The sequence below is a fragment of the Homalodisca vitripennis genome, chromosome 3 (assembly GCF_021130785.1).
Source record: "Homalodisca vitripennis isolate AUS2020 chromosome 3, UT_GWSS_2.1, whole genome shotgun sequence".
NCBI classification, from domain to species: domain Eukaryota; kingdom Metazoa; phylum Arthropoda; class Insecta; order Hemiptera; family Cicadellidae; genus Homalodisca; species Homalodisca vitripennis.
In genome coordinates, this window is record NC_060209.1 from 206,033,375 (window position 1) to 206,046,467 (window position 13,093).

Genomic DNA, 13,093 nt, shown 5'->3' on the forward strand with positions numbered 1-13,093 from the left:
GATAAGGTTATTTGTTAGTCTGGAGTATATCAATGTTCAGATATCAGGTCAAAACAGACCATTAAGTTAATTGAAGGAGGAGCTCTTCTTATTGGAATACACTACTTTGTAATAATTGATGAACGAAAAGTCACAATTCTCCAATAATTTTATTTTTAATACACAAGGCCTTTCAGCATCAAAGATGCCATCGTCATTAAGTTAATGTTTTCACCACATAAAAAACAAACTCATAAGTATATAAATCTGAAAGCAATTTTCTTATTGTTAGATTTTAAAACTGTCACTGGTAATAATGTTAAATTTTCTTGGCTTACAGTTAAAATATTCATGCAATAAACAGTCTATAGGTTATAATTTCCAAGCAATTTTCTGTGCTAAACCTAAATTAAATGTCTAGTAATCACACAGTACTGTTAATATGTTTTATATTGACACAGTTTTATTTGCAGATAACTTAAAGTAGTATATTTTGAGACATAATTAGTTAAACAATCTCATGATTTTTGGAGATTTCCTTTTGAAGGAAAATAAAAATATTGAAAAGAAAGTGTTAGCAGCTTCATGCAACTTCATGCTTTGTCTCCAGCAAGGAGGCGTGATCTCTCACGTTTGGGAACAGACCAACAACAGTTTTACTAATATGCCTGTAATATGGTTATTACTACAAAATTACTTAAAAAGTGTTTCCTGAAGATTTTTATTTTATATGTGTACAAAATGTTTATATTTTTGTTATATAATATTTGAACTGCAAAATCGTTAAATAATGCATATTTAACAATGCCACAGGGAGAAAGTTTCAAAATATAGTATTACAAACTTAGTAAACATTATACAGCTTTGTAATTTTAAAAATTAACCATTTAATTAATGTTTTTGGTTCATTAGTTACACCTTTTACATCATCTGTAACTTTATTGATTGACTTACCAGTAAAATGACACTGACACTTGTATATGTAGAAATGATGGCCTTGACTGCATAATTCTATGGATTTTCAGGTTTTTTTTTTTTCGTAACACACTTTCTTAAGTATTATATCAGTAATAATATTTTTTAATTGTGAGCCCTTAATTTTCTATTTGTGTATAGTACTTAATTTCTTCGTAACTATTGTTAAATTGTTCCAAAATTACTGGAATAAATGGATTTTTACATGTCTATATTTGTTGTTTTATCCTTGTAATACAACAACTACTGAAATGTGGTAATTTTATATTTTTTTAAAATAGTATTTAATTGTTTTAACAGTTGACTGAACATGTTACAGTAACAATGATGAAATGTTCGCCCTACTCAAACTACTTGGTATTACAAACCCTGGTCAAGTATGACTTCTGTTAACCCTCAACCCTCTCTGGCACTGCCTGGGAGCACACGTCTAACTACTTGTATTACAAACCCTGGTCAAGTATGACCTCTGTTAACCCTCAACCCTCTCTGGCACTGCCTGGGAGAACACGTCTAACTACTTGTATTACAAACCCTGGTCAAGTATGACCTCTGTTAAGCCTCAACCCTCTCTGGCACTGCCTGGGAGAACACGTCTAACTACTTGTATTACAAACCCTGGTCAAGTATGACCTCTGTTAAGCCTCAACCCTCTCTGGCACTGCCTGGGAGAACACGTCTAACTACTTGTATTACAAACCCTGGTCAAGTATGACCTCTGTTAACCCTCAACCCTCTCTGGCACTGCCTGGGAGAACACGTCTAACTACTTGTATTACAAACCCTGGTCAAGTATGACCTCTGTTAACCCTCAACCCTCTCTGGCACTGCCTGGGAGAACACGTCTAACTACTTGTATTACAAACCCTGGTCAAGTATGACCTCTGTTAACCCTCAACCCTCTCTGGCACTGCCTGGGAGAACACGTCTAACTACTTGTATTACAAACCCTGGTCAAGTATGACCTCTGTTAACCCTCAACCCTCTCTGGCACTGCCTGGGAGAACACGTCTAACTACTTGTATTACAAACCCTGGTCAAGTATGACCTCTGTTAACCCTCAACCCTCTCTGGCACTGCCTGGGAGAACACGTCTAACTACTTGTATTACAAACCCTGGTCAAGTATGACCTCTGTTAACCCTCAACCCTCTCTGGCACTGCCTGGGAGAACACGTCTAACTACTTGTATTACAAACCCTGGTCAAGTATGACCTCTGTTAACCCTCAACCCTCTCTGGCACTGCCTGGGAGAACACGTCTAACTACTTGTATTACAAACCCTGGTCAAGTATGACCTCTGTTAAGCCTCAACCCTCTCTGGCACTGCCTGGGAGAACACGTCTAACTACTTGTATTACAAACCCTGGTCAAGTATGACCTCTGTTAAGCCTCAACCCTCTCTGGCACTGCCTGGGAGAACACGTCTAACTACTTGTATTACAAACCCTGGTCAAGTATGACCTCTGTTAAGCCTCAACCCTCTCTGGCACTGCCTGGGAGAACACGTCTAACTACTTGTATTACAAACCCTGGTCAAGTATGACCTCTGTTAACCCTCAACCCTCTCTGGCACTGCCTGGGAGAACACGTCTAACTACTTGTATTACAAACCCTGGTCAAGTATGACCTCTGTTAACCCTCAACCCTCTCTGGCACTGCCTGGGAGAACACGTCTAACTACTTGTATTACAAACCCTGGTCAAGTATGACCTCTGTTAACCCTCAACCCTCTCTGGCACTGCCTGGGAGAACACGTCTAACTACTTGTATTACAAACCCTGGTCAAGTATGACCTTCTGTTAACCCTCAACCCTCTCTGGCACTGCCTGGGAGAACACGTCTAACTACTTGTATTACAAACCCTGGTCAAGTATGACCTCTGTTAACCCTCAACCCTCTCTGGCACTGCCTGGGAGAACACGTCTAACTACTTGTATTACAAACCCTGGTCAAGTATGACCTCTGTTAACCCTCAACCCTCTCTGGCACTGCCTGGGAGAACACGTCTAACTACTTGTATTACAAACCCTGGTCAAGTATGACCTCTGTTAACCCTCAACCCTCTCTGGCACTGCCTGGGAGAACACGTCTAACTACTTGTATTACAAACCCGGGTCAAGTATGACCTCTGTTAACCCTCAACCCTCTCTGGCACTGCCTGGGAGAACACGTCTAACTACTTGTATTACAAACCCTGGTCAAGTATGACCTCTGTTAACCCTCAACCCTCTCTGGCACTGCCTGGGAGAACACGTCTAACTACTTGTATTACAAACCCTGGTCAAGTATGACCTCTGTTAACCCTCAACCCTCTCTGGCACTGCCTGGGAGAACACGTCTAACTACTTGTATTACAAACCCTGGTCAAGTATGACCTCTGTTAACCCTCAACCCTCTCTGGCACTGCCTGGGAGAACACGTCTAACTACTTGTATTACAAACCCTGGTCAAGTATGACCTCTGTTAACCCTCAACCCTCTCTGGCACTGCCTGGGAGAACACGTCTAACTACTTGTATTACAAACCCTGGTCAAGTATGACCTCTGTTAACCCTCAACCCTCTCTGGCACTGCCTGGGAGAACACGTCTAACTACTTGTATTACAAACCCTGGTCAAGTATGACCTCTGTTAACCCTCAACCCTCTCTGGCACTGCCTGGGAGAACACGTCTAACTACTTGTATTACAAACCCTGGTCAAGTATGACCTCTGTTAAGCCTCAACCCTCTCTGGCACTGCCTGGGAGAACACGTCTAACTACTTGTATTACAAACCCTGGTCAAGTATGACCTCTGTTAACCCTCAACCCTCTCTGGCACTGCCTGGGAGAACACGTCTAACTACTTGTATTACAAACCCTGGTCAAGTATGACCTCTGTTAACCCTCAACCCTCTCTGGCACTGCCTGGGAGAACACGTCTAACTACTTGTATTACAAACCCTGGTCAAGTATGACTTCTGTTAACCCTCAACCCTCTCTGGTACTGCCTGGGAGAACACGTCTAGCTACTTGTATTACAAACCCTGGTCAAGTATGCCCTCTGTTAACCCTCAACCCTCTCTGGCACTGCCTGGGAGAACACGTCTAACTACTTGTATTACAAACCCTGGTCAAGTATGACCTCTGTTAACTCTCAACCCTCTCTGGCACTGCCTGGGAGAACACGTCTAACTACTTGTATTACAAACCCTGGTCAAGTATGACCTCTGTTAACCCTCAACCCTCTCTGGCACTGCCTGGGAGAACACGTCTAACTACTTGTATTACAAACCCTGGTCAAGTATGACTTCTGTTAACCCTCAACCCTCTCTGGTACTGCCTGGGAGAACACGTCTAGCTACTTGTATTACAAACCCTGGTCAAGTATGACCTCTGTTAACTCTCAACCCTCTCTGGCACTGCCCACTCTTGCATTTTTATTACTTTAACAACTCTATTCAAACAAAACCGTTCCATGTTATATACATCTTGGCAAATATTATTAAATCCTCTATAATATAGCAATATTTGATCTATTATTAAGCCTATAAGGTAAACTAAATCTAAATAAATACTCAGTTATACAGGAAATGTTTGTATTGTTAAATTAAAATAAGACTACATGTCTTGTACAAAGAACTGTGGAAACAATACAACAATATGTTAGTAAAATGGTACTTGCAGGAAGTTATAAATAGGTCTAATAATTCTATATGATAGCAACTGAAGTTGGAAAGAATTTGTATGAAAACGGCTAAATCACTATCAATGAAGAGATCCATAAAACATTTTATATATTACTCCTAAATAGCATCACCAGGCATAGAAACATGCAATGAACAAGGATTGTTTTGCTTGTTTTATTGTATTGTTGTTTGGATTTACTGAAACAACAGTAGTGAAGGTTACATTTGACAATGTCATCTGTTTTATAGCTGTGCTATATTATTATGAAATGTTTGTGACAATAAAGTTTTATTTATTTAGGACAACAGAACAGTCAATAGATATTTGCATCAGCAACTCCACAAGGCAGAGAACAATGATTAAGTAGTTGATAGCCAGTCTATCAAGCGAAATACCTGGGAGAGGGTTAAACTAAACAGAATCTGTGATTGGCTCTATTTACTGAAAAACCTAACCACCTGCTTTAATTAACAACCTCTTTTGGCTTACACCTGAATCTGGAAAATACAGCGTCAGGTGTGCTTGAAACTTTAAATTTAGTACAATTTGTAGCAAGACATTTCCATGTAACTGCAGGGAAAATGGAAAAAATAAGAATTTTTAAGTACTCCAATAATTGAAAAGTTTTTAATATATCACATTTTACAGTTGTTGTTTCATTTAGTATAATTGTTGTTATTTGATTTTAATCTATATTTTAAATATTTCAATGAAGTTTAGTCTTTTAAATTTCATGACCAATCCCTGTCATAAAATTATGATATAATGTGATGCTAAAAATAAATAAATGATAGACCCATGCAGTCTTCTTAAAGGCTCTATAGTCTAGAAAACCAAAGCCCTTGTCCAAATCTGACTCCATTTTGTTTTAGAGGATATGATTTTCTAAAATAACGTCCTTACAATTTTTCTTGTATCTAAATAGGTTAAGCTACAATATACCCACAACATGTTTGTAAAGCCTAGGGAATTTTATGGCATAAAACATTAATTTGTTTATAATATTGTAGCCTTGCATAATAAAATTATGTAATATACACCAAGATCTCTTAGTAACCAATTATCTTCAAGCATCGGCAGTGTAATTGAACAATGGCTTGAGCTTAGACTTCAATGTGTTGAGGCTTCTACAATGTTATTAAGTTACCAAAAGTTTTAATTCTGACTATTTGATGATTCTCAGGTTTCATCTGCTGAGATGCAGCCAGTCGTGGCTGTTCACACGCAAACCACAGTTGCAGCAGAGGCCGTGTACACGCAGACCACAGTTCCTGCGGTGACTATGTGCACACAGACTGTAGACTGTGTAGATCACGAGCAACAGACATCGCAGGGCAACGACCCAGACCCACACCTGCTACTGCAGTTGCAGACAGTAAGAATCTTGCTAGTCAGTATCCTTAGATAGTTATGGAGTCTGCTGCCAATATAGTCAGATTTATACATCACAGGGCAATGAACCAGACCCACAGCTGCTACTGCAGTTGCAGACAGTAAGAGTCTTGCCAGTCAGTATCCTTATATAGTTATGGAGTCTGCTGCCAATATAGTGAGATTTATACATCGCAGGGCAACGAGCCAGACCCACAGATGCTACTGCATTTGCAGACAGTAAGAGTCTTGCCAGTCAGTATCCTTATATAGTTATGGAGTCTGCTGCCAATATAGTGAGATTTATACATCGTAGGGCAACGAGCCAGACCCACAGATGCTACTGCAGTTGCAGACAGTAAGAGTCTTGCTAGTCAGTATCCTTAGATAGTTATGGAGTCTGCTGCCAATTTGGTCAGATTTAGACATCGAAGGGCAACGAGCCAGACCCACAGCTGCTACTGCAGTTGCAGACAGTAAGAGTCTTGCTAGTCAGTATCCTTAGATAGTTATGGAGTCTGCTGCCAATTTGGTCAGATTTAGACATCGAAGGGCAACGAGCCAGACCCACAGCTGCTACTGCAGTTGCAGACAGTAAGAGTCTTGCTAGTCAGTATCCTTAGATAGTTATGGAGTCTGCTGCCAATATAGTCAGATTTAGACATCGCAGGGCAACGAGCCAGACCCACAGCTGCTACTGCAGTTGCAGACAGTAAGAGTCTTGCCAGTCAGTATCCTTATATAGTTATGGAGTCTGCTGCCAATATAGTGAGATTTATACATCACAGGGCAGCGAGCCAGACCCACAACTGCTACTGCAGTAGTTCTCTAGTAGTCTTAGCCCTTCGCCCCATGTAAGTATGATGTGTGGCTGCTTGGCTTGAAGGAGGTAGATTGATGCAGTTCTTGTTTTGCATCTCCTGAATATGTTTTTGAAGAAAGTCAGCCTGGTACATAAAAAGTATATGTAAATATTTTGTCTTTATAATTTTTTTTATAATGGATAAGTTTTTCTCCTCTTATCTCTTCTTCCAAATTTGTCTTAGAACATTCTACAGACATCATTTGACAAGTACGGTGATGAATTGACTGTGACTTAGGATTCTAGAACAGGTTTACTGATAATGTGCAGTTGATAAAAATTTCACTGCAAATTGGCAAATCAGAATTATTTTTATTTTAGTCCAGGTTGATAGTCAACATAAGATTTATCCGACTCATTTATAAAGATAAAGAATTAAAAAGAAGTAATTTCTGTGGCTATTCAATCTGATCCAGAGTGGAGAGTGTTTTAATTGGAGACATTTTTTATACTCCCACATTAAATTTATTTAAAAAGCGCTTTCGCCGGTTAAGGCATCATCAGTTTGATATTGTTTACAGAAAAAAACATATATGTAAAATAGAATAAACATATGATAAAATAGAATAAAATTTAAAACTAACTGTAAAGACCAAAAACTAATAAATTATAAAAGAATTATGTAGAAAAATATGGTTTGCAATTCATAATTTTGGAATGGATTTCTTTTTTCACTAATGGTATAAAACTGATGATGCCTTAACCGGCGAAAGCGCTTTTTAAATAAATTTAATGTGGAAGTATAAAAAATGTCTTTTCAATTAAAACTTTCTCACTTCCACCAAGAATACAAAGCAGAAAGTGGAGAATGTCAGGAAAATTTTAATGCAAGCCATGAATATAATTTTAAAAGTATTTATTTACTGTTAGAACATAATGCAGCAAACCACAGTTCAAAAGCTTCATTACAACACTGCGGCTGTTGAAATAAGGTAAATTTTAACTTCAAACAAACACCAGTATAGGAAAAACTTTTAAGGAACCACTCTATTAGATAACAGTGCAGTTTGGTTTAATACAGTGTCCATTTTCTACTGTATGATGGTAAAAACCTTTAAAATGATATGCATCACCTTCATTTGTATTTAAGATTTCCGTGCCGCTGGCTACAGGGCATCCCCTCCAAGCAGGCGTGTAATGGTTATTGCTTAAAAAAATACTTAAGGTAGCCATATAACATTTTGCAAAGTTTGTAAATTTTATCTACTATGTTATCAAAATGCGTTTAATTTTAATTGTAAAAATGTTAATGACACCATTTGATTTATAATTTTGTGGAATGAATAAAAATCATACCGATTTGATCAGTTGAATCATCGAATCAAGTTCTTCCATTACCGAATATATCAGACCTTATGCCTGGTCGATGATATAGGTACGTTCAGGAGTTCTGTAAAATTGTTTGTTTTTTCTCTAAAACTGCATTATTTTGTAGTATTATTTCCCATATTTTACCTACTGTTTTTTATTGTTGTATGCTTGTAACTGGTAATGTTAAAATGTTATGGAATGTTACACGTGTCATGTCTAACCTTAACTATAAGGGTCATAATCATCGAATATACGTATTGTTTTACATCTTGAACTCGTGTTTGTTCTAGGATCGGCAAAAAATCAATGAGTTACAAGAGGAAAATCTGGAGCTACGAGCTCACTCTCTACAGCAGCGACGCCGTATCGACGAGCTGACCAATCGGGCAGCGAGCTTGTCCAGCCAGTTAGAGGAGTCGCAGGTAGCAATGGCACTGCTGAGTGGGCGAGAGAGTGGTGCGGTGGTAACCCCCACCCCTCCAGCACCGACCTTCATCGCTCCCACGTTTGGATATAACAGCCCCCAGAGGATAGGAGCCGGAGAGGAGTCACTGTTCACTTCCCGGCCACAACAAACCACTCCCAGGGCAGACGGCAGGAAGCGGCCGGTACGATTTGCCTTCAGTCACAATCAGAACCAGACTTCTGAGGAATCCAGTCCAACAGACGAAATTATTCACAATGCCAGAGCACGGATCCAGCAGTTAGAAGAAGAAAGTGCGGCGGTACAAAGAAACTACCACGCATTCCAGACTAGGCTGATGTCATCAGACTCTGTGATGTTTCCCCCTCTAGGAAGTTCCCTGAGAACTCGCAACACTCCCCTGAGGGTGAGGACAAGTAACGTAATGCCTTTCTTGCCCTTCTCTAATGTACCTTATCCACACAACTCTGTCAGCTATCGATCCACATTCAGACCTGTGGTAGATGAGGAGAATGAAGACTCCAGCAGTGATCAGACCTCACTGTACGAGACAGGCAGGATAGAGAATGTGACAAACTCTAGAAGGTTATTCACGCAGAGGAACATGAGGCAGTTCGAAAGGTGGAAACAGTTCAAGAAAAAGTTCCAAAGACGTGACACTCTAGATCAGTGCAGGCGAAACATTCGTCAATCTCAGAGTAACACTTCCTCAGAGGATGACGAAGGGGATTTGAGAAATGCTAGAAGGCGACAGGAACTGATAAAGCAGAGTAAGTTGTGCACAGTTCAGCAAACCGAATCCCACATTTCTGATGCTACTGAAGCAGACAACGGACAGGAACTCGATCAAATTCCTGCACAATTAGTCAGCAGAAACAGTAAAGAGGAAAATAAATCTGAGGCCAAGGTTCCTACAGCAATGATTACTGAACATTACGAGCAGAGTTCAGTACCTGCAGAAAAAGTACTTGTATCAAATTTAGAATCAACTGTGGAAGATAACCTAAAATTATATGCGGATCTTGAACAGTCAGTTAAACTCATAGAGAGTGTCAAACTACTGTTGGAATCTCAAAACGTTGTAAATCCAACGTCCACTTTGTCGAATGGCAGTCTAGCGGTAGTAGAGTCTTTGCCTAGAGACTCACAAAGCGGTTCACAAAATGGAATTGCTGTGTCCGATAACAGCAGCTTCCCAACAGTACAACGATTGTTCCCACGGTCCAGAGTGGAAGCTGTTGACAAGGTAAACAGTGAGGGAGATAATGTTGAGACCGTTCGAACAAACCAAGACAGAGTGAGTATATCTGAAGAGATCTCCAAAACAGTGATAAATGAAAGTGTAACTGTACTGCCAAGCAGAGATGAAGAACAAGAAGATGATGTGCAGGAAAACATTCCTGTACCACTTTCTGTACCAATGTTGAGGTTGGTCTCTCCCGGTTTGAGTGTAGCGAATGAGGATTTCATCGACACAGCTGCTGTTACTTCTTCAGGTTGGTACTCCACAACTTCCAAGGTAGCTTCCTTAAATATATAAACTAATATAATTGGATAAAGCCTTACAGCAATCTGACAGGACTTGTCACAACATTGAGCCGTGTGCATTCTTAATCATGGACTTAACGTGTTTTCGGTGTCATTCATACAAAAATTCAAGAATTTTCCAACATTTTAAGAGCTAAAAAATAAAACTATTATGAGACATAGTGAGTACATTTTTTCAGTGGGCACAAACATTTTAACACCAGATTTTAGTAATGATCATGGTTTTGGATAATTTTTGAAAATTAAGTTCTCTCCAGTTACTATTCACAATGCAAGTTATTTTCTAGGATCAAACTATAGATGACAAAATTCAGTTTAATGATAATGAGGTATTTAGGTGAAAGTCTACACTATATTGTTGTTCTGGGCTCTAGCAGATTCCAAAACCAGACCTGTGTTCTTGTCACTCTTCTTTATTTTACTCGAACCTCAACTTCTTGGGGTTATACTTCTCTAAAGTTTAGCCATATCCTCAGCCTGATAACCTCAAATTGTCTTCTACTGCCATTCACAGCTCTCTTCTACAGTGTTGTTTTAAATGTTGCAGAAAAGTTTGCTAAGTTTGTAGTGGTTCAATTTTAATAATAAAATCTGTGCATCAATGTGTATAACCTAAAAACTAAATTTTAATGCCACCTCCAATTTTACATTCTCAGGAGGATGTCCTGTAATTAACCAGAAGAAAATCTTAATGTAAGCTCAGGTCAAGTTAAGTGTAAAATTTTAAGGGTATTGAAGAAATGAAAACAATAATATGAATAAAACAATTTGAATAACCCAGAACTAGATTACATTTCAATTACTTGAATATAGCAAACTATATAGTTCCAGTTCTATTGTGCCGCAATTTTATAGATGGGATTTACACAGTCAAAAAGTGGTGTGACACAGATAGAATTAACTTAAAAAGTTTTAAATCTGCAGATCCTCCCTCCTGAAAATGATGTAAACATGTTGCTTTAAGAGGACCAACACTTGCGACACACGTTATCACATAGGCCACCATAGTTTTGTCTCATCAGAACATTTAACCTTTTACATGCAGAGGCTACTGCCAGGTTTATTTGTCACGCACAGAGCTGCTCCACATTCGACAAAAATGTAGCGTGTTTTTGCCCAGCATGATCAACTTACCAACATCTTCATTTACAAAACTGCCGTAAGAATCTCCTGATTTGTCTCTCTGGGCCTTGGTTGATAAACTGAGTCCACATCCCAATGCCATCATTCTCAGAAAAGTTACACTGCTGAATGCTTAACTCACAACAACGCATCTGGACAAATCTAAAATTGATAAAACGTCCTTATCTTTATTACAACTAATTCCTGCCGTACCGACTGAATCAGAGTCAATATAAAAAATAAAACAACTTGCAGTAACAACTTCAAAAACGTAATTGAATAAACTAGAAAACAATAACGTTTTCGTTCTAACGTCCAGATAAAAAAAACATCTCTGTGTGCTTTCGTGAGAGTTCTCTAGTTGACCATCAGAGTGTAACAGCACTACTGTGGGTTTGTAGTGGTTCAAATAACCACTATTGGAGACCAATGTCAGGCATAGTGTAGCGAAGCAGCTGTTTGGAACATAAAGTGGTTTTGGCAATCAAGGGGTTAAAATTATAGGCAACAAGACCTGGTTGTACACAAATTTTCCATGACTTCTCACGGGACATTCTCTTAAGAGGTAAAGAGTGATTTGATGTTAATCAGCATTTTATAACTAAATTTTTATTGATTAACTGTTATATTTTATTGTCATTATGAAATGTATGTGTGCTAAGCAGTTTATAAGGATCACTAGAAAGTAAAGAACTGCAACTACGTACTTGCTGCTGCAACACTCTGTACAGCTTTGTTCAAATTTGAATGTTAAACAAGGACAATTCAGTTAAGGATAAAATTTGTATTGCAATGTCGGATTATTCACCTCTAAGTCACATAAATGAAGTAATGAAAACTTAATGAACGAGTCTTTTGAGAAAATGTAAAAGTCTAAGGTCAGTCAAAAAATTATAAATAGGGTAATAAATAAATTTAAATTTCAGACATTGTAGAACACGAAAGTGGAGACAGAGGAACGACTTCTTTGACTTCAGGCAGTGATATTCTCAGAGAACTGAACCCCTCCAAGACAGAGTCCAGCGACAGTGTCGTGTCCACCGGCCTGGCAGACGTCAGCAAACTCTCCTCAGACTTCTGGGACTGAACACATTCATTTACTCCACCAGTGTATCTAATGTACATAACAAGATTTGTAGTAAAAACTGTTGGTCTTACTTAACACCCAGCTCACTGTCTGTAGGGATGTTCACCTTGTACTGAAACTGCATTTAAACCAATAAGTATCCTGCTCGGCTCTCAGGGTTACAGGACAACAGATTGTCGTCTACTCTTTCCTTCATATAGATACTTGTAAAAACCAAAGATGTTCTATAATGTGACGATTACAATAGAATGTAGATTGAACTGTAACTATACAGGGTGTCTTAAAATTCCCATCCCCTTATTAACTTTCTTATGAATAGAGATGAAGTGATTTACTTTGGGACATGTTTATATAACCAACTGAGGAGTTTTTTTATTATGTATAAACATTTTTAAATAGAAACTCCTAGCAATTGACACATTATTTTGAAAGTATTATAAACCTCACAAGGATATATCAAATAAGGATATAATTATAACAAGCTGTAGCAGATGCTCCATTGTTATATATGACCGGTTTTTTTACTTTCTACACACCGTAACGTAATGAGTTTGGAATTTCTATGTATAAGTACAGTAGTGGTGGTGAGATAGTTTACTTGATGATGGGAATGGTAGGGTATTTCTCTGTGTAAGTATTTCTATACCGATAAAAATATATTTTATCCGTTAGTTGAAAACGATATTTTAGCATTAACAGACGTACGATTTTGAATGTATCTTTTTATTGAAATGGCTGATTGTTG

The 13,093-nt window shown here is 38.5% G+C and overlaps 1 protein-coding gene across 3 annotated transcripts in view; it reads left to right on the forward strand.

The window, feature by feature from the left end:
• Nucleotides 1–12,423, forward strand: part of LOC124358054 — an 86,524-nt gene extending 74,101 nt beyond the window's left edge. For all 3 annotated transcript variants that reach the window (XM_046810338.1, XM_046810340.1, XM_046810339.1), the window contains 3 exons: nucleotides 5,807–5,998; nucleotides 8,458–10,087; nucleotides 12,188–12,423. In XM_046810338.1, coding sequence (XP_046666294.1) covers nucleotides 5,807–5,998; nucleotides 8,458–10,087; nucleotides 12,188–12,348 — 1,983 coding nt within the window. In that variant the 3' untranslated portion in view covers nucleotides 12,349–12,423. The remainder of the gene's footprint in view (nucleotides 1–5,806; nucleotides 5,999–8,457; nucleotides 10,088–12,187) is intronic.
• The last annotated feature ends 670 nt before the right edge of the window (nucleotides 12,424–13,093 follow it).